This window comes from Dipodomys ordii, unplaced genomic scaffold (assembly GCF_000151885.1).
Source record: "Dipodomys ordii isolate 6190 unplaced genomic scaffold, Dord_2.0 Scaffold13, whole genome shotgun sequence".
Lineage (NCBI taxonomy): Eukaryota > Metazoa > Chordata > Mammalia > Rodentia > Heteromyidae > Dipodomys > Dipodomys ordii.
In genome coordinates this window covers 23,348,198-23,375,853 of record NW_012267229.1, presented here as the reverse complement: position 1 = coordinate 23,375,853, position 27,656 = coordinate 23,348,198, and the positions used below count along the sequence as shown (strand labels likewise).

The 27,656-nt window shown below is 43.8% G+C and overlaps 2 protein-coding genes across 2 annotated transcripts in view; one reads left to right on the top strand and one right to left on the bottom strand.

Moving 5' to 3' along the window:
• The first annotated feature begins 982 nt into the window (after positions 1-982).
• Kcns1 (potassium voltage-gated channel, modifier subfamily S, member 1) lies at positions 983-5,208 on the top strand. Its single transcript, XM_013010820.1, has 2 exons — positions 983-2,020; positions 4,682-5,208. The coding sequence occupies exons 1-2, from the start codon at positions 995-997 to the stop codon at positions 5,150-5,152; spliced, it is 1,497 nt and encodes a 498-aa protein (XP_012866274.1). The 5' UTR covers positions 983-994; the 3' UTR covers positions 5,153-5,208.
• An 11,460-nt stretch (positions 5,209-16,668) lies between these two features.
• The window catches only part of LOC105981524 (serine/threonine-protein kinase 4), a 75,611-nt gene continuing 64,623 nt past the window's right edge, over positions 16,669-27,656 (bottom strand). The window contains exon 8 of the mRNA XM_013010716.1: positions 16,669-17,139. Coding sequence (XP_012866170.1) covers positions 16,981-17,139 — 159 coding nt within the window. The 3' untranslated portion in view covers positions 16,669-16,980. The remainder of the gene's footprint in view (positions 17,140-27,656) is intronic.

Below are 27,656 nucleotides of genomic sequence, written 5' to 3'. Positions count from 1 at the left end.
ATCAGCCCTTGGTTCCAGCAGAGGTGGAAGTCTTTTTCTGTGGAAGGATCTAGTATTTCCTGACTACTCATCAAAGCCAAGCCCTTCCCATAACCCTTCAGTTAGCCTTGGAGAGGGGTGCTACTGTCTGCATTGTTCAGGAATCAGAGACCTAGAGGGGGAAAAAAAAAAAAACTTATTCAAGGCTCAAGTGCATCATGGGTGTGGTTAAGCCCAGGTTTGCCTGACTCCAGTGTGAGTGGTACTGGTGGATTTTTCAATAAACTCTTTATGTCTAAAAAGGACACTAGGACACATAATCATTGTAACCGCATTTTGAAGTAGATCTTTTTTTTAAATCTCCATTTCACAGAGGCTCAGAGTCACTCATACACACAGAGAAGGTGCAAGGTCATGTCTGAAGGACTCTACAGATGCCTTACATCATCTAACCCAGTAGATCACAACTTGACCAAGTATCAGAATCACCCTCCTTGTCTTTAAACACAAGACTATTTGCTGTGGTGGAGGCCAGTCTGAGCTTCCAGCACTTGGGAAACTGAGGCAGGAGATTTCAAGTTCAAGGCCAGCCTGGGCTACCTTAGCAATTAAGCTACACACACAAGCAGAGAGAGACAGAGACAGAGACAGAATGGAGAGGGAAAGAGGGAGAGCGGGAGGCTGGCTGCTGGCCTCCACTCCATACCCCCGTTCTGATTTGGCAAATCTAGGGCAGACTACAGAATGGGAATTTTTGACAAAGTCCCAAGTGAGCTGATGCTTTGTCCAAGGAACATACTTTGAGAATCACTGTTCTCAACTGATTTTCATGACCATCCTAGGTGGCAAGTATTCCCATTCCCGTTGCCAGAGGAGGAAACGGACATCCCAGGTAACTCGAGTCTGGGGGGCACTTGACATCTATTGAACGCCTACTGCATACCCGGCGCTTTGCATAAAGCCCCCCTTCCACCGTCCCCCGCCCCAGGTGTCTGCGGGGTGGCACCCCGGAGTCATGGTGAGCGAGTCCTCAGGGTCGGGCGCCGGCGCCCCCTGGCGGCGACGAGACGAGGCGCTGCGCGTGAACGTGGGCGGCGTGCGGCGGCGGCTGAGCGCACGCGCCGTGGCGCGCTTCCCGGGCACGCGGCTGGGTCGCCTGCAGGCCGCGGCGTCCGAGGAGCAGGCGCGGCGCCTGTGCGACGACTACGACGCGGGGATACGCGAGTTCTACTTCGATCGGCACCCGGGCTTCTTCCTGGGCCTGCTGCATTTCTACCGCACCGGCCACCTGCACGTGCTGGACGAGCTGTGCGTGTTCGCCTTCGGCCAGGAGGCGGATTACTGGGGCCTGGGCGAGAACGCCCTGGCCACGTGCTGCCGGGCGCGCTACCTGGAGCGGCGCGTGGCGCGGCCTCGCGCGTGGGACGAGGACAGCGACACGCCGAGCAGCGTGGACCCGTGCCCGGATGAGATCTCCGACGTGCAGCGCGAGCTGGCGCGCTACGGCACGGCGCGCTGCGGCCGCCTGCGCCGCCGCCTGTGGCTCACCATGGAGAACCCGGGCTACTCGCTGCCCAGCAAGCTGTTCAGCTGCGTCTCCATCGGCGTGGTGCTCGCCTCCATCGCCGCCATGTGCATCCACAGCCTGCCCGAGTACCAGGCCCGGGAGGCCGCGGCCGCCGTGGCCGCCGTGGCGGCGGGCCGGAGCGCCGAGGAGGTGCGCGATGACCCGGTGCTTCGGCGGCTCGAGTACTTCTGCATCGCCTGGTTCAGCTTCGAGGTGTCGTCGCGCCTCCTGCTGGCGCCCAGCACGCGCAACTTCTTTTGCCACCCGCTCAATCTCATCGACATCGTGTCGGTGCTGCCCTTCTATCTCACGCTGCTGGCCGGGGCGGCGCTGGGCAAGCAAGGCGGGGCCGGCGGCGAGGACTTGGGGGACCTGGGCAAGGTGGTGCAGGTCTTCCGTCTCATGCGCATCTTCCGCGTGCTCAAATTGGCGCGCCACTCCACCGGGCTCCGATCGCTGGGTGCCACGCTCAAGGTAGGATGTTTGGAGGCGGGGGTAGAGGAGGGTGAGGGGAGGCTCGGGCAGGTTAGCTGGTGGATTTGTCAAGCCTCCGATGTCCGGGCGCACATCCGGACTGAGAAGCCAGGCCAGGCGCAGAGCTAGATGCCAGGCGGATGTTCACATCCAGTCTGACCTCTTTCCAAGAGCCCTGTAAGGAAGGGCTTACTGTTACCCCTGTTTCTGGAAGAAAAGACGGAGTCATTGCTTGGCTTGGCTTTCTTTGTGCAAAGGAGAAGACAAAGATCACTCCTCGCCTCTCCATTGCCCACCCCCACTTTTTTTGTGTGCATCCTGGGGCTTGAACTCAGGCCCTGGGAGCTTGTTCCTGAGCTTCTTTGGCTCTAGGCTAGCCCTCTACCACTTGAGACACAGCACCACCTCCAGCTTTTTCTGAGTAGTTCATGGGAGATCAGAGTCTTATGGACTTTCCTGCCTGAGACCTCCATTCTCAGATCTCAGCCTCCTGAGTAGCTAGGATTACAGACATGAGCCACTAGTGCTTGGTACTCTTTCCCCCACCCTGCCTACCCCCCCTTTTTTTGAGACAGTCTCACCATATATAGGCCAGACTAGCCTTGAACTACCTACATAGTCAAGTCTGGCCTCAAACTCTTTGGCTTTCAAGTGCCGTGATTACAAACATGGATTACCAGGGACAAAGGTCACTTCTGGTGCATCTACCAAACTTCAGTTTATAGAACAAAAATAGGCCAGCCTGGAAGTTAAATGGCTTCTCCCCTTGAGCCTTTCTTCTGGCATTATCAGAAGGCCCAGGTAGTCACCCTTAATAGGCCAAACCTAGGAATATAGTCCCGGAGCTAACACTTACTGAGCACAGAACCTGTGCCAATTTCACATCTATTATTGATTCGTCCTTAGGACAACTTCCTCAAGAAGATGCTGTTATTCATTTTCTTCCCGTAGATGAAGATCATGAGTTTACAAGGCTGGGGTTTGTTGTTGTTTTTTTTTTAAAGCCTACTCACAACTTATTGAACACATTGTTCTAGTGCCAGGTTCTGCCCAAGGGGTGAAATTAGCGTGGTTGAGAAAGGAAGGCAATGTGAATAACTTGTAACAAGGTTTGGCCAACAGACAGGATGAATGCTGGCAGAAGGGACACAAAGGGGATGGGGGGCAGCAAATATGTGGTCTAAGAAATGCATGGGTCATGGTATTCAAGGCATGAACTCGTGGCCCATAAGCTCTTACCCCTTCCCCAGAGCATAGAAAGCGTGTGAAGACATATATTGTCACCCCTTTGCAGATGTGGAAACTGAGGCTCCAGTGAGTGACAGGACTTACCAAAGGTTCTTCAGTAAGTAAATGGCAGAGGCCAGAGACTAACCTCACTGTGCCCAACTCCAGCACTCAGGCACTTTCTCCTAAAGCACCATGCAATTCTGTGAAGGATCGCTGGAAGGCACTCAAAGGTCCCTTCCACCCTTGCTCAGTAAATCCTGTTGCCTGTCCTCCTGGCAGGGAAGTAAGGATTCAAGACACTGGTAGGTGATCTAGGCAGAATCCCATGGTAATGATCCAGTTCAGAGAATTCTGCTAGCCAGACCCCTTAAGTGCAGTGTCTGTCTAGGAAAGATCCTTATGCTCCAACTTGCCTCTACCACGGGAATCATGCTATGGCAGAAAATCATGGCTTGAGGATCTTAGCTTTATGCGCAAGGAGGAACATAATAGTGATCCAGGCTGTTAGGGTCAAGATTCAAGTGTAACGTTGTCCAGCCAGACCAGACCCTTGCCATGACTCAGTGTGAGGCCCCAGGCTGGAAATGGCTCTCTGAACACATAGAAGCTTGCCAGAAAGGTATTATCTGTGGCTTTACCACAGACCTACCTTAATTGAGTCAAATTAAATGGTACAAATTGAATTAGTTGGGTTCTGACTTTTAAACAAGAATTATATGATGTTGGCACACATTACAGTTTTCTCTAAGTTAAGTTCTCTCAGCCTGGCATTAATAAACATTTGGAGTCAAATAACTCTTTATTGTGGGTGCTGCCTATACGCTGTAGGACGTTAAACCACACCCTTCACCTCTACCCGTGGCATACCTGTTCCCACTACAATAACCAAAAGTATCTCCAAATAATGCCAAATGTCCCCCGGTGGGGCCAAAACCACCCCATTTGAGAACCCCTGTCCACAGTCTTGACTTCACAGTAGAGCAGATGTATATATCTGTAAGCAAATGTGATGTGTGTTTTGTCTGGGGAACCCATATCTTCTCAATTTCCTTGAGGGGCAGAAAAGGTTTGTTTTTGTACCTGCCAAATGTGATCAACCAGTCAAAAGGACACAAAACCTAACTAACTGCATTGTAAAATATAAACTATGATTCTCTTGGTTTTGCAAAGGAAAAAAAAATCAACAGGATCTCTGAGTTAAAAGAAAGCTCAGTGGCCAGGCACGCACCTTTGCAATAGAAATTAGGCCTGTATTCAATCCCAGAGAGTTTTGTTGCTCTATAATGAGAAGACCTTAGAGTTAGGTTACTTGGGTCTTGGTACTAGCTCGACCTTACTCTGTGACTTGGGACCCAGTCAGTGCTATACTCTCTGGGCCTCAGTTTCTCCTATGCCCATCTAGCTGATTCAGGTTCTTGCATTGTCTTTCAGCACAGCTACCGCGAGGTGGGCATCTTACTGCTATACCTGGCCGTGGGTGTGTCAGTGTTCTCCGGCGTGGCCTACACTGCGGAGGAGGAGGAGAACGTGGGCTTTGACACCATCCCGGCCTGCTGGTGGTGGGGCACGGTGAGCATGACCACGGTGGGTTACGGGGATGTGGTGCCGGTGACAGTGGCTGGCAAGCTGGCGGCCTCGGGCTGCATCCTTGGAGGCATTCTGGTGGTCGCGCTCCCCATCACCATCATCTTCAACAAGTTCTCCCACTTCTACCGGCGCCAGAAGGCTCTGGAGGCAGCTGTGCGTAACAGTGGCCAGCGGGAATTTGAGGACATCCTGAGTAGCATGGATGGGGTGTCTGAGGCGTCGCTAGAGACATCCCGAGAGACCTCACAGGAAGGACGGTCTGCAGACCTGGAGAGCCAGGCCCCCAGCGAACCTGCCAAGTCTCAGAGTTATTAAAACCATAGTTCTGCATCCCCGGTCCACAGCCAGCTGGAACCCAGCAGAGCCCTCCCTGCCTAAGTTCCTCTCATGACCATTTGTGCCCAGCCCGAAATCAGACGCAGGGACTGCATACTTACTTCCAAAGGCCCAGGGTGGTAGAGGACAGTGTGCCCACAAAGTGGCTCAGAGCCATCTGAGAAGCAAGCATGAATCAGGAGCAAGAAGAAAGCAGGGGGGTGATGGTTTTGAGTACCACCTGTGACTCTGTGCTGGAAGATGAGAATCATCCCCATTTCACGCATGACAGAACTGAAGCCCAGAAAGGAGCAACAACTCACACAACATGGCATAACTAGAAGTTAGGGAGTCCGGTCTGGAGTCCTTGCTTATGGTCTGCTCACTCTGTCGTCTACCCTCTACAGTTTGCATGTGGATTTTAGGAGGGGTATGGATCCTAATGTACTAACCATCTATCAGAGGGGATTGGGACACAGGAGCCCTGGACCCCAGCTGTGGCTTTCCAAGTGCTTCTAGCAGGAGTTAGCTTTCAAGGGGGAGTCCTTGCTGCCTCCTTAGCGGCTCTGCGAGTTTGCTGAGGGATCATCTCCTGCACGTTCCTCCTAGGGCTGACTTAGGACAGAGCAAACCTGACAGGGTGCTGCCTGAGTCACAGATCCAGCTCTGTACCTGCTGTGGGAAGTGAGCCAGCCCTGGGCTCCCACTTCAGGATCCCAGGCCATCCGTCAAAGGGTCTCGGTCTGTGACCCAGAGGGAGGTGAAAGCCAAATGGGGCTGAGGAGGCAGCTCAACTCTGAAATGTCGGTGACACAGGACTGCCATGCATGAACCCCCATTCCAACTTGGCAAGGTCCCTTCTGCCCACTACACACACCTCTAGTCCTGCCTGAGTAACCATCCAAGCAAACGCTTGAGACTTAACATCCCTTTTAGTAAGCTATGACCCTGTCCTCCTTGCTGGGGGTACATCTTTATATTCTCCTGTCAAATCTTCTGTCCGCTGGCTGAGCAAGGTGGAAAGGGTTCCCAGAGCCCTTTCATACAGCATGGCTAGAGCACCAATCACCATGCCGCCATGGCCTGCCTGGTTGCTTCTGTCCCGTCACACTGGGCCTCAAAATGGAAGGCACTGTGTAGCTGAACCCCAGACTTGCAAGAGGATAGGACTTTAGTACATGTTGTTTACATCAACCAGTTCCTACAACCTGTCAGGCTTTGAGGGCAAAGAGGAAATCACCAAAGACCTTCCCTTAAAAGGGAAAGAAAGGTTTATTCAATTTGGCCTCCTTGGCCCTGCTTGGTTTTTGAAGTTTTTTGTTTGTTTTTCTTACCATAACCCTCTTATAAGGTCTTCACTCAGTCATTTAAGAACAGAGGTTTTATGTGTGGGTTACAGACAGGTTTTCGTGTAGTTTAAGTTTCTGAATTTCTTTGGAGGAGGTCTGTGCACTCTGGTTTCTCATAGCCTCTCCTCTGTCCCTACAGAGACACATGCCACCATGTTATACCCACCCACCCACTTGTCAGATTTAGCCTCCTAGTCTCTGAATTATTGACTCTTCATTAGATCCAAAAGATAATAATGGCTGGGTCTGGTGGTACATGGCTATAATCCCAGCAGTTTAGGAGGTGAGGGCATGAAGATCACAAGTTTGAGGCCAGCTTGGGTAAAAATATAAAAACAAACTAGGGATTTCACTCAAGTGGTAGAACACTTATTTAGCAAGCACAAAACCCTGGGATCAACACCAGTATCAGAGGGAGGGGAAAGAGAGGGAAGAGATGGGAGAGATAAGAGCAAGGGGGGAAAGAGAGGGAAGGAGGGGGAGAGAGAATGATGGTAGACAAATCAGATATTGCTATACTCATGATGCTACTTGAACTAGTAGGAAATAAAGACTTTAATCCACTAGTTACAAAACTATCCACTGGTGAGCTCAACTAAATACAGAGAACTATAAGTACATACAATGTATCAGGGTTTACTACCCAAGATCGAAGACATCAAGTAATACCTAACCTGCCATTGTAAGGATGAACAGCCAAGTAAGCAAAGGAGATTTGGGGTGGGGAATGGCATGTGGATAGTACATGGTGGGCTGCCAATACACACGTGGTGTCCAGATTGAGCAGGGGCAAGAGCTAAGCCAGAGCAGCTGTCAGGAGCCTGCCTCCCATACAGGCCTTCCTGCACATTCACCTCTTCACAACCAGTCCAGCTGTGACCAAAATGAGGAACAGAGGTATTTGAAGGGCTTCATGCATCCCTCCTTTGATTTGACCTAACACACTGAGAAGCCAGATGGCTTCTAGACTCCCTGCAGTCTCTAATGCTGCTGTGGGAACAGCTCAGGGAAGAATCATCCGACTCAAGTCCAACACAAAGTTGTGTGCAATACTGGCCCAAATGTCACAATTCTTTCCCACCCCAGTGTATTAAAGAAATGCATCATGCAAATAAAGAGCCATGCCTAAGTACCTGTTTCTGTTTGAATGGAGTTGCTTCTGGGTAGCTGGGGAGGGAGGATATGCAGAGTGCCCTGGAATCCACATCTTTTGGGTCTGCTCTTAGATTTGGCCCACAAAATATGTTTGTAGCCAGTGACAAGAGGCTAGTTGGAATTAACTCAATTATAGTAAATAGTGGAAATGAACAACTGTTAGAATTAGGGTTATTTGGCTGCAAGCAACAGAAACTCACTGAATACTTTCAGCAAAAGTAAATATTTTGAGGATTATGTTCTCTTTCTGTTTCTGCCATAAATAATTACCTAGCTAGGTTCTGGTGTCTCATACCTGTAATCCTAGATATTTGGGAGCTAAAACTAGAGGATCATAGTTCAAAGCTAGCTTAGGCAAAAATGTTCCTGAATCTCTTAATACCAAGAAACCATCAAAATGTTAGACTGGAGGTGTGCTTCAAGTGGTAGAGTACCAGCTGTGAGCAAAAAAATCAAGTATAGCCCCTGTAGTACTAAATGACTTTAAGTGGCAGAAATTTATTCTCCTACCGGTCTGAGGTTCAGAAATTCAAAATCAAGGTGTTGGCAGCACCCTGATCATTTCCAGGGATTTGGGAGAATCCTCTCGACTCCTCTGGATTTTGCCAACAGTGGCATTCCATGGCACATAGCTCCATCTGTCTCTGTCCATGGTGTCCTGTTATCTTTACCTCTGTGTGCCAAATCTCTCAATAAATCGTTCTCATAAGGACATTTGTGATTTTATTTAGGGCCTACTTCGATAGGCCAAGGTGGCCACTTCTCAAGATTCCTAATAATATTTTGCTAAATGACCCTGTTTCAAATAAGGTAATATTTACAGGCTGTAGAGACCTAAATGTGGGTACATGTTTGAGGTCACTGGTAAGCCTACCACAAAAGGGTGTATGAAGTTCATCCAATCAAAGAAGAACCGACTGACAAGGCTTCAGGAAGTACAGAACTTTTAAGAGTTACCTACACCATGAGTTCTTGCCTCTTTCAGAGCCCTCTGAATATTATGGCAAACTTCTGAAAATGAAATGCCAATGCCGGGGTTCTTGCCCCTCTGTGTTCTTTCTCCACTCTAAAATTAGGAACCCACTTCAAATTGCAGCTTCTCCCAACCTGCTACTCCTGATCTAGACTTTCTTCAAACCAGGGAAAAGCATGCTGGGTTCACTGGAGGCCATAGTAAGAGAATTAGAGGGGAGAAGTCGCAGTATAAAACTCATCTAGCATCTTGTCTTCAGAAATCTTTTATCCTCTTCCTGTTTACATGAGGCCAAGGGATTTGAGCCCTGCAAGCTCCAATTTCTGTGGGCCATCATTTGGTCCAAGTTTGCATTAGCCAACTCATCAAATTGCCTAGAGCCCAGCCAGCTCTTGGAGCTAGCATAGAAGGCAGAATCCCTGCTAAGTGCATCCATCTCAAGAAGACCAGCCTGGTCCAAAATTCCACTTCCCCTGCATGAACAAATACCACAGAAATCCATTTCCACAAAAATTCCCCACGTTTCCAATGACATTAATTAACAAGTTTCTACAATTTTGTATGGATCCAAGGTTCTTTCCTGCTCAGTTTACTTTTACTCTCCAAACCAAATTGGTCCCTGGCTCCCAGCTAAGCAGCCCTGAGGAGTGGAACAAATAGGAAGTCAGGAGGTTTCTTTCCTCTCTAGGGTAAGTTGTGAACGACTTACATCAGTGTTTAGAGAACCTTGGTTTTTTTTCTCACATGCTCTCATGCTGCATGAAGTGCAACATTGAACTTCATAACTTCAGCAAGACTGAATTCAGGAACCTGCACAATCAATTTTGGCTATTTGGAGAATTCAGACTGCAAGTCATGAATAGCTTTTTTTTTTTTTTGGTCAGTCATAGAGCTTGAACTCTGGGCCTCGGTGCTGTCCCTCAGTTCTTCAGCTCAAGGCAAGTGCTCTACCACTTGAGCCACAGCACCACTTCTAGTTTTTCTGGTGGTTTACTGGAGATAAGAGTCTCACGGACTTTTCCTGCATGAGCTGGCTTTGAACTGAGATCCTCAGATCTCAGCCCCCTGAGTAGCATGAATAATTCTTTCACCTTGATCACAGGAATGAAAAATGCTTCACTTTTCATTTTGTGTTACTATTTGGGTTTGCTTTATTGATTGACTCTTTTACATTGCTCTATGCAGTTACTAAAAAAACATTTTATCACACAAGCTGGGCATTCCTCACTTAAAATTGGACTGTGATGGATGCCACAACCACCCGCAGAAACCAAATGATAACAAATAATACAAGAGATAGCTCCTCATCCACAGTCTGCCACTTTACCAGGCCAGAGCATGAGATGAGCACCCCAAGTGAGGGGATATTGTGTCCATGACAATTTAGCAGTCACCAAATTGATCCTGTTACTGCTGTGAACCCAGCAGTTCCCAAAACAGGAAGGGTGGGGTTGGAGATGGGGCTCAGGTGGTAGAGCATCAGCCAATAAGTCAAAGTGTCAGGTACAGAGTTGGAGTTCTAGTTTCTGACCCCCACCCCCCCAAAAAAAAAGAACAAAAGAGAAAAGGAACTTGGCAGGTGCTACAATTACAATTGTCCCTTGCAGTCTTGTGAGTCTTGGTTTCATAGTCTGTAAGATGGAGAGATGATTTCTAGAATTTCTAGAAATGTTCAGGATCCTGAGTTGCATGGGCAAGCTCAGAATATCTGGATCTTCTGGGGGATATGGTGTTAATGGTGAAGAAATTCTGATAATTTCTCCCTCTTTGCGGTGACCTTCAGATTGGGACTTCCCTGATGAGTGAAATATAGTTATTACTTAAGGATAATCAGACTTAGTATCTGCCTCTTCACAGCCCCATATTGCAGATTCAAACAGAGAGATCCAGGGAAGTCCAAGGTTACATAGAAAGCCTTTGGTTGAGAAAACGTTTCACCTCAATTCAAGGCCCTGATTTCAAACCCCTTATTACCACCCTTCCTTCCATGTCCCCCCCATCAAAAAAAAAGCAGATCATGGGTTTAAACCTAGAATACCTAATACAAAATTATATTCATGGAGTGTATTTTAGCCATGGTGATACTGTATTCCTACCATCAGCAGTTTGGAAAACTTAACTCCATAGGCCCCACTAGAAGGAAATGCTTTGATGTGTGGGCCTGATTGAGTTGCTTCTCTCCTCAGCGCTGAACACACCTCTCAGGCGTTAGTGATGGTCCTCAATGACTGTAAGTGCCAACTAAGTCCTGTGCACGGGTGTGGAAAAAATTCTCTAGGAAATTAGGAAGCTGAGAAGCTAACATTCTTTGAGTTGAAAAGCTGTTTTGAATCCTGTTAGTAGTAAGGAAGAAGATAAGACAGAGGTTGACTGATGTTTAACCTTGTGTAGAAGATCAGTTGAGAACTCAAAGGGAATTTGTTAGAGGAAATATTGCACACACCTTGGTCTTAGAAGTCAGACTTGGGTTCAGATATTGGCCTTGTTGCTTACCACTTGCATGGCCCTGGACTGGACCTGGGACTTGGAAGCAGCACCTTCTTAGGGTAAACCTCTGATACCCATAGTCCTCCCCATCTTCTCCTTATCCAATGAGACGGGGCAGGATCTCTCAGTGCCAAGTGACAGACCTGACTTCACTCAAGGTGGATCCAGAGGTTCACCGGAGGTCATCACCTCCCTCCCGCGCTTCTCTCTCTGCTCTGCATTACCGGGCTGGCTTCATTCTCAGGCAGTTATTAAAAAAATATTTGAATGTGATGGGAGGACATGAGGGATACCATGTGGTGTGAGACCAGATGGACTTGGGCCTGAGCCTCCGTGGGGGGATCTTGATTGGGTTTCTTGTCCTCTCTGAGCCTCAGCTTCAGCACATGTCTCTCACAGCGTGTTAATGTCAAGTTCAAGTGAGATAATGTGGACATGCCAGCACAGTAAACACAAAAAACAACACACACTCTGGCAGGAGCCTCCGCAGCCTCCAACAAAGGCCTTGATTCCCTCACGACAGCTCAGACAACTGAACAGAGGGTGTTAGGAAATTGTTTGCGTATCCACAGATTGCAACTTTTATCTACATATTACAAATTAGACTCACATATTTGATGCTACCGTTGAATGAGCGGAAGGTATTAGGAAATTGCTTACCCACAGATTGAAACTTTTATCTACATATTACAAATTAGACTCACATATTTGATGCCACTGTTGAAGGAGCACCAGAGTCCAGAAGCTTGGGTACAGGTTGGACTTGACATTGCCAAAACTTCGGGCCTCAGCTGCGTCATGCCAAAACAAGGTGCTGGCTGAGGTAAATGCAAGCAGGCTAAAAGGAACCACTCCTTAACTGACATAGGCCTGGAGAGGTTCCCATCCATGACTGGGAGATCTGCAAACTCAGCACTGGGGACTAGAATTTTCTGTTTATTCCCATATAAAATGCGTAACTCATGATGCATTTTCTCATCACCGAACAACCTCATGGAACAACCTCATGTACTGAGTACTCAGATAAAGAATGAGAATGTGACCACACCCCAGAGGCCTTCCTCATGCTCCTCCCTCTGCATACCACCACATCCAACAAAGGGAAGCTCTATCCTCACTCTGCAGATCATAGATTACATTGCCATCATTTTGAATTTTATACAAATGGGGTTGCATGGCTTTTTTTTTGCTGTGGAAAAATATACCTAATGTACCATTTTTAGTGTATAGTTCAGTAGCAGTAGGTACTTTGTTGTACGATCATCACACATCTCTATATTCTGTCACCTTCCAAACTAAACACTAGCTAATTAAACACTAGCTCCCCATTCCTCCCTTTCCTACAGCAACCAGCATTCTGCGTCCTGTCTCTATTAATTTGCCTACTGTAGGTATCTTATATGAGAACATATATTTTTTTCTTTTCTGACTGCTTTATTTCACGTAGCATTATATTTTCAAAGTTCACCCATGTTGTAGCATCTATCAGAATGTCCTTCCTTTTTAAGAATTGAATAGTTCTACACATAAACCATACTTGTCTCTTCTTTCATTATCATTCAAGTATCAAGATGTATTACCTCTTCCAGAGAGCTTCGTTGGAGGCCCCTGCAGCACGGCCACTCCATCAAGTGTGCTGAAAGCTGTGTACTTCCTTCAACCACAGCATTCACAAGATTGTGAGCTTCTATGTTGGACTGACTCCTCACAAGTTCTGCACACACTGTGCATCTTTATGTCCTGGTCGACTAGCTCAGTCCCTGGCACAAAGTACATGTCCAACGAAAACTCACCTGCTTCTTCTCATCCTTGGATCCTGGAACACAAACTCTACACAGGAGTCAATGTCACTAAAGCTTACACCACTACTATGCAGGCACATATACAAGACCTCATTTTTTTTAAAAAAGGGAGTCATTTAAAAAAAGAGTCCATGGTCCAATTTATTTAAAACAAAGGTGACATGGTGTAGGGAGGGATGGAGAGAGGGAGGGAGGGAGGGCGGGAGGGAGGGAGGGAGGGAAAAAGGATAATTCTAACATAAAAACACATATGAATCATCTCAAGTTTTAAAACCCAAACAAAAGGCAGTGGAGGAAGCTATGTCTCACCCATATACAAACTGCTGACCTTGACCAATTATTTACATCCAAGCCTAACAAAATAGCTTTTCAAGTCAGCACTTAAGCCAGTGTGTTTAGTTTTCATTACAAAAAAAAATTAAAGCTACAAACTTCACATTTTTAAATTGTACATCAACAACAGCATTTAAGTTTTTATTTTCCAAGTTGGTCCGAGTGCAAGCTGGTAGAAATTTCTTTTTTCAAACATAAAAATGTGGATTCCAAAGACAATGAATACAGTCATAACATCAATGTGGTGCTTAAAGGTGGGTAGGTGGGGCTGGGCAGGAACAATTTCCCCCTAATAAGGAGCTTCAGTCTTTGGAGGCAACATGGAATGTTAGAAAGGACACCAGAAGTACCAGGATTTGAATTCCGACTCTTAAGTTACATTCTAGTACTATGACTTTGAGTAAGACTACCACTCTGAGCCTCAGTTTTCTCATCTGTAAAAGGCAGACAGTAATGCCCCCCCTTTTCTTTTTCTCAGCGCTCTTTTGTCTTCTGAACTTTGGTATATTTCCAGGAATGTATCTACTTTATTTAGGTTGTTGGGTTTATTAGCATATAGTTGTACATAATATTCTGTTATTAGCCTTTTAATAGCTATAGGATCTATAGTGATGTCACCTCATTTCTATCATTCCTGTTATTGGGGTTATTGAGTTTTAAATGATATAAATAAGTTTTGGCATCTGGTAGGTGTTAAGTAAAGGTTTCCTGGTTTAGCACCTATAGTCTTAAAGAGTCAAGGTTATAATTTTTTAAACTGCTTTAAATTGCTCTATCTATCTATCTATCTATCTATCTATCTATCTATCTATCTATCTATCTATCTATCTATCTATCTATCTGCCTGCCTGCCTGCCTGCCTGCCTGCCTACCTACCTACCTACCTATCTACCTACCATCATTCAACCACTTCTCCTCACTCCCAACCAAAATCTCATTATCCCAATTGGTGGTTGGGAAAAAGAATACAGGAAAAATAAAAAACAGGAATTCAGGTCTCTAGGAGGAAGGCAGTCAAAATGTTTTAGAGTAGAATTTTTCAAAAGATGCAATTAGGTCATGGTTTCTCAGAAGCATAGAGCCATAGAGTTCCTTGGAAGCTTAAGTCACAAATACTCAAGCTCAGTGAAAGCAAGCTCAAGTATCCTGAATGCAGCATTCAAGGAAACAATGACTATGGTTTTCTTTTCTTGCCTTTCTGTCTCTAGAAAACAAATATACCTTGCCAGGAAAACTATCTGAACCAAAACAAACTGACTGTTGGCCAAAAAGCTCTGTTGAGCCGGACTGATGAGCAGCAGACTTTGCTAGATCAGCCTGTAGGGTGCATACATGCTTGAAATAAAATTAACTCCAAATCAAAGTTTATGGCCTAAGAGTACTTTCGGGAAAAACAGCTTTCCTTGACTTGGATCTTGCTTAGGAAAGGAGAAATGGGCCTGTCCTTTCTACTGGGCCAAGAACAAAGTTTTATTTGCTTAAAGGGGAAAGAGACTGAGACAGAACTATTAACACACATGTGCATGTGCGCATGCACACGTGTGCGCGCACGCACAAATGATGTGCATTCTCATGCTTTGGTTTTTAAAACTTAATTGGCTGTTACAGTTGACTCTTGGTTTAGTTGTTTTCCACCTAAAAATTCAATTTAGAGTTAGTATATGAGAAAAGATGGGCACTTTGTTTAAAAAGATATATGAGTTTCCTTTTCCTGTAAATACTGGCCCCACACAAGGATGCTGTGAATCCTAATTCTATGACTTCCTGGTTGTACTGCTGAGGAAATAAATTGTCCCCTTCAAGCCTATTTCTTCATCTATGAAATGAAGATAAAGTACTCCCCCCCACAGGACTACTATGAAATTTGGAGCCCACCTAGCTTATTGCCTGAATATAACCCATGGTCAGCAAATGCCAGCTGCTGCTCTTACAAGATCTTCAGATTGTCCTCTATTTTCTTTAGGCCAAGCATCGGAGACCAGTTGTATTTTGCATTGTTAAAAACTTGCTGTAATTGCAAAGAAAAGAATCTTGTCACACAGAGGAACATCCCTGCCTTCACACTGATTCTGAGGGCTAGGGAGTGAGAGCAATTATGGAATCAAGTTACAGCATCCTCTGGTGCTACTCAATCATGGCTTCCCATCTGAGGGAAAAGACATTAGAAAAAAATAAAAAGACACTTGTCTTTCTCAATTGTCTTTCTGCTGTGTGACTAAAGGAGGCTTTGAGCCAAAGTTGCAGGAAGATGGCTCTTTTGCAAAGCCTCTCCTCTGCTTCGGGCCTATGTGCCTCCATGGGGGTTTGTGTGCATCTACAGAAACTGCAGAGGCTCATGGACTTGCTGACACTGAACAGTGCGGCTCCTCAGGGAAATCTCCACAGCCAGGTCAGCTGTTAAAGAGGCAAGGCGAGAGTTTAGTCTCTGTGAGCAGCGCTCCTTGGGACAACATGACCAAAACAGACACAGATCCCACCCCTTAGGAAAGGGCTGCTCAGTTCAGTGACCAAGGAGAAAAGCCCCAAGTTCCAATCTCTGTTCTTCCTCTAAGTTGATTTGTGCTATTCCCCAGGTAACTTCCCTTCTTAAGCCTCAGCTTTCCCATCTGCACAACATGGAGTCAGACCAGATGATCTCTATGGTCCTTCAAGCTCTGGCACTGTGTGTCCTTGACTGAGCTCCTGGATAATAAATCTTAGTCTGGTATTCATTTATCCTTTCCAGACCATGCCCCTCCCCTCCCCACCCCCACCCCCACACACAGTAAATGAAGAAGAAAATGGTCACATATCTGAATGTGGGTCACAGAAGCAATGCCCTCTACCCTGTCTGTAAGGAATGCAGAGTGAAATGACACATGTGTGATTTGCACAGGAAACAATGAGAGCTTCAAAAACCCTTCCCCTTCTGCTAATGGAGCACAGCCCTGTGTTTGCTGAGAGCTCCTGGTAGGCCTGTCCCTTTGTTGGATCATGGTCTCCTCTTAAGGCACTAGGCAGTATCTGGGATGTGACTTTAGGCAGTTAGGAGAGTGGAGATGGATGAAGACGTTGAAACAACAAAGGCCAATTTGCAAAGAGGCTTCCCCTGGGACTCCAAGAGCAAATGCAAATCCTCAAGGCTTTCCCTGTGCATCACTGACAGCTCCAGAAGTCAGTGAGGGCCACACAAAGCTGAAAATGTGAGAGGACTGTCCGGGTCCTACTTTTTCAATGCGGCCTTGCAAAGGTGGGGTTGGCTCCTGCAGTCCAGTGACTCCTTATGAGCCTCCCTCTGTCCTCTGTCCTCTTGTTCCACAGTACCATAAGCTTACAGAAAGAGGCAAAAATGTTCAAAACTGTACCTGTACAGAGATGCCACCACGTGGAGTGGGAATCTATTTATAATTTATATATATGCATATGTATATATTTTTAAAAAGTCTTCAGAAAGAACAACCAAAAGCTATTGGGAAAAGAAATCCAAAAAGATAATGTAAAACTTTCCCAGCTAGACTCAACTAGGAGTCTCTGTTCCTGGGATTTAAAACTCTGAGTTAAGAGCGCCCATACAAATCTTCTGAAATAGTAAATCTGGCCAGTGGAAATACATCAAGATAACACAAGTAGCCCCTCCAGTGGCGCATGTTCCTGAGTTCACCAAGGTGCTGTGGAGAAATGACAGAGCAGATGCTGGCTAACAAACATGAGACATGTGATCTACAGTCAGCCGCCTGGGCCCAGCCTCCCTCAGAAGTTTTGTTGTCGCCTCTTCTTAGCTTCAATGGCATCCAGGATTGGCTGCCGCTTGGACTGGTACTTCTGCCGGATCTCTTCAATTTCCTGTTCCATCATGGGGTCAAGGGCCAAGAGCCTCTTCTGAAGGTCTTCCACTGTCCAACTCTTAAGCTAGGAGAGAAGGATAAAGTAGTCATGACCAAGCCTAGGAGGTCTGTGCTCAGACCAAGCATGGGCTGGTGGCAACTAGACAGAGAAAGCTCATTCCAGTGAATGGCACACCACAAAGCTGTCCAGAGACAAATTATTACTGCAAACGCGCTAAGTCCTAATTCTTATTGTTTTGATTTAATGTGTCTTAACCAGGAATGAAAAAGTTTCACCTCTCCATCCTTTTAAATTTTATGTGTGTGTGTATGTATGTATGTATGTATATATATATATATATATATATATATATATATATATATATATTTCATTGCTAGGGCATTAAAATAAAAGAAACTTGCTGTGTGCAAAATAATGGCCACCTCCCACTTGCCCGATTTGTAAGAAGAGCATATATGCCCATCTCTCCTTGAATCCCCAGCCTAGAGGATAGTGCTGATTAAGGGCAGATGTCTCACCACTTCTAGCCTCAGTGCCTTGGCAATGTCATATTAATCACCACTAACAGTTACCAGGGGTGAGTTATATGCCAGGCACCACTAACAAGTTACGGGGGCTTGTGGGGGCGGGGGGGATGCAAATGATATGCCAGGTACCACTTTAAGCACCATGTATGGATCAAACACATGGTTGTTGAACATATAGGTACAAAAACCTTTGGGGAGACCCTGAAATTTCCAAGACTAAGTTTACAAACAGAGAAAACAGTACTTGATATGTAAAAATAAGTACTAGTACTTATACTAGAACTACTACTAGTATTTATATAGTGCCTGTGCACCAGAAACCAAGTATTTTATGTGCATTGATTCATTTAATTCTCACAACAAATGATAGGAGCTATCACTTGCTACAGAAGGACATGCTTAGGAAGGGGGCAGCTCTGTAGCCCATCTACTTCCCACCTCCCAGTGGCAAAGTCAAGATTCAAACTCAAACAGTATAGCTCCAAAATCCATGTTCTTAACCTGCTTTGTTGGGAGCACACTGGCAAAGCATAGGCCTTACTATACAACCTGTGTGTTTAAAACACAGCTCTATCTATTGCAAAGGCCATAAGATCCTGGCAAGTTACCAACTACCCTAGACCTTCGCAGTCACAGAAGCAGCAGAGTGCTGTCTGATCATGCATATTAGAGATCTTCTGCCATATGTGTGGAGGGCCACTGACTCCGAGCAAGGCCCGTCTTGGCTGGTGGGGTTTGAATGAATGCTGACATTATCCACGGTGGGAAAGTACAGTGTTTCCAGAACACAGAGGTTCAACCAAGTCTCACAAGAGATCTACTGTGTCCACATTTAGAAAGCCATCATTTTCCTGTTGAGGCCTCAACAGGGAAGTGTTAGAGAAGGTGGATGAAGGGGCCCTTTCTGTCTGCCCTTCCGTAGGGGTGGGTTGTGAATGAGTGCCACAGTGGCCTCCCTAGAAATGGATAGTGTGATCTGTCACCACAGGAATTTTCCTTGGCTGCTTTCAGGGAGGTTGTCTGAGAAGTAAGAAAAGCCTAACAGTCTAAAATATAAGTTTGGTTTTGTGTGTGTGTGTGTGTGTGTGTGTGAAGTTCGGTTTTGTGTGTGTGTGTGTGTGTGTGCGTGTAATATGAGAATGGAAAGATGTGAGGTATAAGGAAGTACTGGAAAGTTGAGCTGAAAGAAATGCACCTTTCTTTCCATCCTGTGGTTTTAAACCACCTTGGATGTTGATGTTCTTGCCCCAGAGATACCCCAAAAAGCAATTCTCACCTAGTCTTTAGCATTTTTAATTTCTCCTCCAAAAGGAGAATATCTCCAACCCAATGCTGAGTGTTACTGGTAGCTAACCTTATTCTTCAGTGTATACTGGCTGTGAAGAAGTAATTTCACCTCTTGAGCATCCATCTCCTATAAAACAGACCATATTCCTGTTCTGCCAATCCTAGAAGGCAGGAGACTTAGAAAAGATCATGAGATGGCATTCCTGGCTCTAAACTTCTTGTGTTTGGGGGCTATTGTTATTATAGTTACTATTAATATTATTAATATTGTGGGAAGGTCTTTCATTTTCCAAACACAAACTGTTTTTGAAAACCCTGATTCTACAATATAGAATGATGATTAAAATCCCAATATTGCTAAGTTTTTCTGAAGACCTAAAGAAAACTGTCTTCATATGATATCGTGAAAACCTCATATCCTCTTGATACAGTCTTCTTGATAATTTCCTATTTATTCAACATATATTTATTGAGTTCCTACCTATGCCGGCTACTTTTTAAATTATAGGGATATAACCTCTCTGTTCTCATGAATGGGAAGAGAAATTATAGCTATTGGTAAACTAGGAACATATGAATATTTGCTTAGATTGTTAAAGCATACCTGCCTTAAACCACAGCCAACAACATACATAACAGTGCACCCTTAGAAGCCTTCTCAGTAAACTCTAAAACAGAATATGTTAGCAATATTATTATTGAATATTGTTCAGGAGATTCTAGTTGACAACCATACAAAAATAAGAAGTTTAGCTATAGGAAAGACAGAACTAAAATTACTGTTCTGCAGCTACAGATAATTGTTTCTGAACAAAATTTTATTATGTAGGAAATCTGTTTCTGTCTTTTTCAGTGCTCGGGATTAAACCTAGAGCCTTTTGCTTCCTAGGTATGTACTCTGCCACTTGAGCCATACTCCCAGCTCTTTTACTATTGGTTTTCAGACAGGTTCTCCTGCTAACTTTGACTGGGCTGGCCTCAAATTCATGATACTCCCACCTCCACCTCTCAAATAGCTGAGATCATAGGCAGGAGCCACTAGTCTCAGCTTAGAAATCTGCTTTTTAAAATATACTCATTTTTTGGGGGGTGGGAGGAGGATGGGAAGGGATGGGAAGGGGAAACAAAGAAGGAGGCTACAATGCTTGATAAGAGATGTACTCGTTATCTTTCCCATGTAATTGTAACCCCTCTGTACAGTATTTTCACAATAAAAAAAGAAAAAGAAAAAGAAAATTAAAAAAAAAAAGAAAACCATGATTCTAGCAGAATCAAGCAAAGAAGAAAATATCCTACTTTACTTTGTGCTAACCATGCATAAGAGCTGGAATTTTCCCACAGTAACTACTTAAGAGCGAAACAAAATCTTTTTTCATCTATTTATTTACAGTCATGAAACTTGTTGTGGGTCAGGGACTCTTTGAAGTACATAGGATACTTCAGTGAGCCACTACCCCTGTAAAGTCTGTATTTTAGTGAGACAAATACAAGCATGGTAAACTAGAAAGTTAGTCTCATGTTAGGCAGTAAGTGCTTTGGAAAAGAAGAGAAAACACAATGGAAGAAGGGGAACTGGGAAGTGGAAAGGCAGGTTTGCTTTCCAGTCATCCAGCAGGACGAAGAGTAAGTAAGCTAGTGAACTAACAGCACTGACATTCCAAGTTGCTCCATGACTTTGGGCAAACCCCTTCTCCACGAGTGTCAGTTTCTCCATTTGTAAGGCAGGGCTGAGTAGATGGTCTCACACATTTTTCTTGTCTCCCTGTTTTTCCAAATAAGATCTATGGATCACCTGTATCAGAATCACTTGTGAGCCAGGGAGACAAGAAAAATGTCTGAGACCATCTACTCAGTCCAGAAAGAATGACATTGCCCCATTTGTTAGGAAATGGAAAGACTTGGAAAAAATTATATTAAGTGAAGTAAGCCAGGCCCAAAGAAACATAGGTCCCATGGTTTCCCTTATTTGTAATAATTAGTATATGTCTGAAACAAGCAGAAAAAGTTAGATAAGTTGATGTTAGGTGAAATGAACCCCAAGATAAGTATTCAAATGATTTTGCTTTCATGCAATTATTTCTAACATATTTATAAGATGATTTCTTTGTTGCTTTGTATGTCCCTCCTCCACGGTATAACCCCTGCTTTCACTGTATTTGATGTCGGTATAATTTGTGGAGGGGAGGGGAAAAACAACTCATTTAAATAGGGATACAAGTGGACCCATCGCAACAATGAGATGAACAAATCATTATGTCGAAAAACAAACTTTACAACTTTGGCGCGGGGGAGGGAGGGAAGGGATGGGGGAGGAGTGTGGGGGGGGGGAAGATGGGAAGGGATGGGAAGGGGAAACAAAGGAGGAGGCTACAATGCTTGATAAGAAATGTACTCATTATCTTGCCCATGTAATTGTAACCCCTCTGTATGGTATTTTCACAATAATAAAAAAAAAAAAGAATCACTTGTGAGAAATACAGTCCTGAGTGGGAGCCCATAGCTACTCTGACTCTCTGGGAAGAAGCAGTTCCTGAGGTATTTTTTATAAATCCTCAAATTTGATAAGTATGTTTTTACATCTTCCTTCTTAGCTTGTCTATTAGCAAAAGTCTCACAAAATAACGTGTGCTTGTCTCTGCAGTTTCTGTTAGATTTCTAATTCTAGGCAACTTTGTTGTCCTTGATTCTAATCTGGGGCAAAGGCACTCTTGCTTTATCTCAGCCACCTTCAGTCTAATTTACGATTTCCCTAGGCCTCTGGGGCTTAAGTTACACCTGACCTATTAGAACACAGCCAAGACTGCTGAGGACTTGCTCACGTCATCCAGATATGGATTTTTGTGAAAAACAAGCACAGACAATGGCGCCAAGTGTAGCATTTCACCTTCCTGGTCCTTGGTGACATAAATAAACTTCAAGTGGCTCTCTTGGAGTAAACAGCTGTGGTTCTACAGATCTGCTGCAGCCAACATCCTGAGCAACATATCCTCGAAGCAGTCATGCAAACAACTTGAGCTCTTTTCACTAGGTGACAGTGAAATTTATCCGAGGGATACTAACCCGAGCGGTTGGGGACCTCAGTCTCTGAGGTCTCATGGAAATGTGTACCTTATATTTGAGACAAAACACTAGAGTCTCATCCTTTTCGCATATTCCAACCTCTCCTCTTTACTTCCAGTCTTCTCCACCGCAAGAATTGTACCACCAAACTCTCAATTATCCTTAACTCGGAATTATCCTTAGTCTTTCCCTTTCTCCTGCTGCCCTCCTGCCCACATCCAAGAATCAGCCGTCCTAGAAATCTAATCTGACATATTGGTATGATTCAAAGCCAGTCATGGTTTTCTGTTTCCTTCTCCAACTGCCTAGATTGTAATTACACTCACTCACCATTGCCCTTTGTCCTGTTTAATGGTGTATGATGTCTGTTAAAGGATGTCTGAGAATGTAAAGGCAACAGCATGTGTGTGTGAGGTTTCTCTTAAAATTTAGGGCTGCTGGAATATGACAAAGTTCAGACTCACCCCTTTTCAGCAAGAGACAATGCCTTACTACTAGATTTTACACATACATATGGAAAAAAAAATAGGTGAATGACTTCAGCAGTTACCAAGTATTCTGTACTGACTAAGCGTTTCATCTGAACTACTGTGTTTACTCCAACTATAAAGTGAGTACCAGTTACCTTCCTTTTACATATGAGGCCAATGAGAATAAGTAGGCAAGTCATTTGCTTCAAATTACTTCAAATCCTAAGTAATTGAAAGAGACAAGTAAATGAAAACAGCCCAAGGTTTCTGGAAATGGGCTGTGTTTGGTAAAATATGTGGGAGAGATTAGAAAAATTAGGAATTTAACTGACATTAAATATGTTACATGGTTTTTATATATGTTATATATATATATATATATATATATATATATATGTTACAGTTTTTAAAAAATGCCACCGGTAGCAGTGATAGGTAGCTTCTGGCAAGTTACCTGACCTCTCTGGCATTTATTTCCCCTATCTGTAAAGTAAGTATGCTGCTTGCCTCTTACAAAAATACCAAGTGCCTACTTCATGAATGGGATGCTGCTAAGGAGCAGTGACTCAGATGTACGTGGCTGAACATTCACAGCAAATCAACACATTCGTGGGCAACATGAATGTGAAGAGTGAAATATCAAAGACATGGCTAAGCTTAGGGGCAAGAACACTGGCTTTCAGCTCTGCCTTGGTATTCCAGTGTCAACGGGCAGGTCATGTACTGTGTGCCTCCATCCCTCACTTGTTAATACAGAGTATAGTGCTTGTCCTATAAGGGACAGAACATCAGAGATACTGGGCAAGTATAGTTTCTAATGCATATAAAAAGAGAATGAATAGGTGGGAGCTACCATGTTAAATCCCCCTGGAAACGGGGGAAGTATGTAATATAAACAGTGGCTGCTGTTGCTGGTAGATGACATCACAATAAATTGTAGAACAGACCATGTGCATAGAAGCATCGCTAGTAAACTGTGTAGGATCCCAAATCAGATGGAGCAAGAAAAGTCTTCAGATCTCAGTATCAGGAATACAGAGGCTGATGGGAAGATTTCTGGCCAGTTTAACCTTAGCAACTCTGATTGCAGTATTCTGTACCACATCTTGTCAATGTCACTGCACAACTGGCCCAGAGACCAACTGAGAAGCTTTGGCTGATGCCTCATTGCAAGAGATAACTGACAAGAATTACACTGACAGGCTATTGTGAATCAGCTGAGACAAACAAAACTAAACACATGACAATACACAATATAGCTTTATTCTGCCTTGGCCAACAAACCCCATGGTAAGCAAACAGATCAATCCAAGGTATAGGCTTTAGATCTATTTCAAAGCTCTTCTCTGCTGCTACAAACGCTCACCTTACACATCTGTTAAGGAGCCACTTGCTAAAAATTTTAAGGATAAACTTCCATTCCTCACATACTTGAATACTTGTAATATTGTCTCTAATTTTATAGAATTTCTCAAATACATCATCCCTTCTGCATGATGTAAAAGCTGATTTTGTTACAGGCCATGTCTTTCTTACTTATGGACAAGAAGGAGGAAAGAATACACCTTTGGAATTTAGTGAGATAATAGGGAGAAGTTTAACAGAAGCAATATAAAGTTACCAGTATGCCATTCCATACCTTTAACTAGATCAGCCCATAGAAAGCCATGCAAGTACAATAGAGAAAAATATACAAAGGCCACTCAAAAGGCATCTAAGGCCAGGTGCTGGCATCTCATGCCTGTAATCCTAGCTACTCAGAAGGCTGAGATCTGAAGGTTATAGATCAAATCTAGCCTGGGCAAGAAAGTCCGTGAGACTCTTATCTCCAATTAACCACCAGAAAAACTGGAAGTGGAGCTGTGGCTCAAAGTGCTAGAGCACTATCCTTGAGTGAAAGAGCTCAAGGACAGTGTTCAGGTCCTGACCAAAAAATAAAAATAAAATAAAAAGGTCATTTAAGGGACTTAGTTCTACCAAAGATACTTTCCTGTCTTGATCTGAATCTGTCTCTACCTAGAAGAAGGAGAGGCAACTCCAGTAAGATAACAACTCTCATCAGATGAGAAAGAAGATAGCCAAGCAGAGAATCAAGGAGGCTGATAGTCAAATCACAGTGTGGATTAAGTAAGCTCCATACCATTAATTTCCAAAGAGTCTGCTCCTTAATGAAACTGGTAAAACCATTAATGAAATATTTCCTCTGATTCAAATTATGGCCATTCCAAATAATATGCCATCATTTCCTTCTAAAAAATTATCAGCCTGGTGGCCAATGCTTCTAATCCCAGTACTCAGAAGGTTGAGACCAAAGAAAGGATGGAGCATTCAAGGCCAGGCTGGGCTACAAAGAGAGATCATGTGTACACACGCACACATGCACGCACACGCACACGCGCGCGCACACACACACACACACGCGCACGCACACACACACACACACACACACACACACACACTCATTCTAGCCCTGATTGCTCTTTAAGAAAAATTCTATTTTAAGAGTATTTCTAAATTGGTATATAAATTTCACACTTACAAAGTTAAACTGTAAAAGGAAAATCTTCAGGGAGTTAATAAACACACATTAAGCTTCCTAGAATAACTCTAAATGCCTAAAGAGGATAGAGTTTAAGAATAGATAGAGCAGGATGTAAAGCTCTTCATATCTGATAACACTAAAGGGAGACAGAGAAAGTAACATCACCCTTGTAAGGATATTAATGTTTCAGAAGATGGAAAAAGCTAACCATCAAGTGCACCAACCTGCAGCTGTAACCAAGCTTAATAATTTAGAAAAAGAGCTGGCAAGTCACATGACAATCCCTACAAGATATGTGCCTTCTGTATACTCTTAGGCTGGAAATTTCCAAGAGAGCAAAAAGATATCTTCTCTCCCTCCTCTCTTTTTTCTTCTTTTCTCTCTCCTCCTCCCTCTCTCTCTCCTCTCCCTGCCGAATAAAAGAAGCCCAGGCAAATTTTGTAATTTAAAATGAAAACTGGTATCATTGTATTTAAAATAATCTTTAAAAGGCATATTCAACTGCACACCAGGGGCTCATAGCTGCAATCCTAGCTACTTAGGGGGCTGAGATGGACAGGACTGCAATTCAAGACAAACCTTCAAGACCCCTTCTCAGTCAGTAGTTGGGTGTAATAGAACACACCTGTCTTAGCTACATGGGATGCTGAAATCAGGAGTATCATGGTTCAAAGCCAGCCAGGACAGAAAAGTCTATGAGACTCCATCTCAACAGAATAAGTTGAACATGGTAGTGCATGTTTGTCATCCTAACTACAACAGGAAGCATAAAACAAGTGGACCATGGCCCAGGTACAGTCCTGGGCAAAAAGCAAGGCTTTATCCACAAAGAAACCAGTGCAAAATGGGCTGAAGTTATGGCTAGCAGTAGAGCACCTGCAACAATAAGTTTAAATCCCAGTACCACCAAAACAAAATGTTTTAAGGCATATTCAGACTAAATGGAATCCAGCTACAAAGATCGCTGGATATGGTGACTCTTACCTCTAATCCTAACTATTCAAGAGCTTGAGATCTTAAGGATTGAGGTTCAAAGCCAGCCCATGTGGACAAACCTGAGACTCTTATCTTCAATTATCTACAATTATCTTCAAAAAATCAGAAGTAGAGGTATGACTCAAGGGATAAAGTACCAGCCTTGAGTGGAAAAAGCTGAGCAAGAGTTCGAGCCCCACTACTGGCACAAAAACAAAACATACATACATTAATATGTATGTGTCCCAGATATTTTTGAAAGTTCTTTACTCTCTTCCACACATTTAAATGGCATAGTCAAATGTGACTTAATTTATGCCATGGTAATACTTAAAAATGTGTATAAATTCACAAACCAGTAAAATGTCTTTGAAAAGACCGTGTGTCCTCCTATTTTGGTTCAGAAAGTATGAATGCCATATTAACCAGCAGTAAATTCATCTAAGCTTAAAGTTGAAAACAGTTCATCTGGTATACCTATTCTTTAAAATGTGTCTCCCAAATAACTTATAATAAGCATCATGAAAAGAGAAACACCAATCTGGAGGCTGACTTACAACTTACAATCTGGAATGAGTAGGAGGGAGGGAACAATGAAAATGCCATACTTTGTTTATAGAAGAAGCCAGGTCCCATTGGAAGCTAAAATTCATGGTTAATTCATCAATAAACATTTACCTAAAAGTTGTAGGATCACCTAATTTTCTTCTCCCCATTAATGGTTTTTGTTAAGTGTATAAGCGTATACTTACTGCTGCTTTAAATTGACAGTATTCTTTAAAAAACAACAACAACAGGGAGAACACGCTGGAAGTGTGTCTCAAGTGGTAGAGTGTGTGCTTAGCAAGTATAAAGCCCTAAGTTCGAAACCTCAGTTCTACCCACTCCACCTCCTCAAAAAAAAAAAAAAAGAGGGAGAATGTATCAGTTATCATTTTACTGCCTTAAGCTCCAAGTACAAACTTTTACATATGTTCTGCAATGCTTATATCATAGGAAATACTTCTCATATTAAATGTGCACTGTTTAATCTACTCTGTGTTTTCTATCTCCTTAATGGACCAGACCCCAGGGAGGAAGGATCAAGCACATGCTTCCCTACTAATGAAAACAACTCCCAAGACACCAAACCCCAAATAAAAAGTTAAAGTTTAAAAATGCTAAGATAATTTAAAATTCATAGTATGCTCACACACATACACACACACACACACACACACACACACACACACACACGTATCTTCCATGGGCATGGACTGGGGGAAAGGGTGGCTGACTAGTTGTCTGTCCTGGGTAATTAGCAAGGCCTGATATGTGTGTGTGTGTGTGTGTGTGTGTGTGTGTGTGTATACATATAAATATGTATGTATATGTGTATATTTGTATGTATATATGTATGTGTATATACATGTGTGTATGTACGTATATATCCATATATAGACAGAGAGGATGGGGGAAGCCTAAATCTCTCATTTTCTTCCACTGAAAATTACTAGTGAATAAACAAATTCTGGAATCCATACAATTAAAGCCACTCAGGAAAAACAAACAAGAACAAACTCCAGATATATGCAATAAATGAATGAATCTCAAAGCAGTTAGCTATGTTAAATAAGCCAAACACAAAAGGCTATATAGAATACGATTTCACTCACACCAGGAAAACTCTTCAAGGGTGATAGAATGTTCCATCACTTGATTATGGTGACATACTATAAT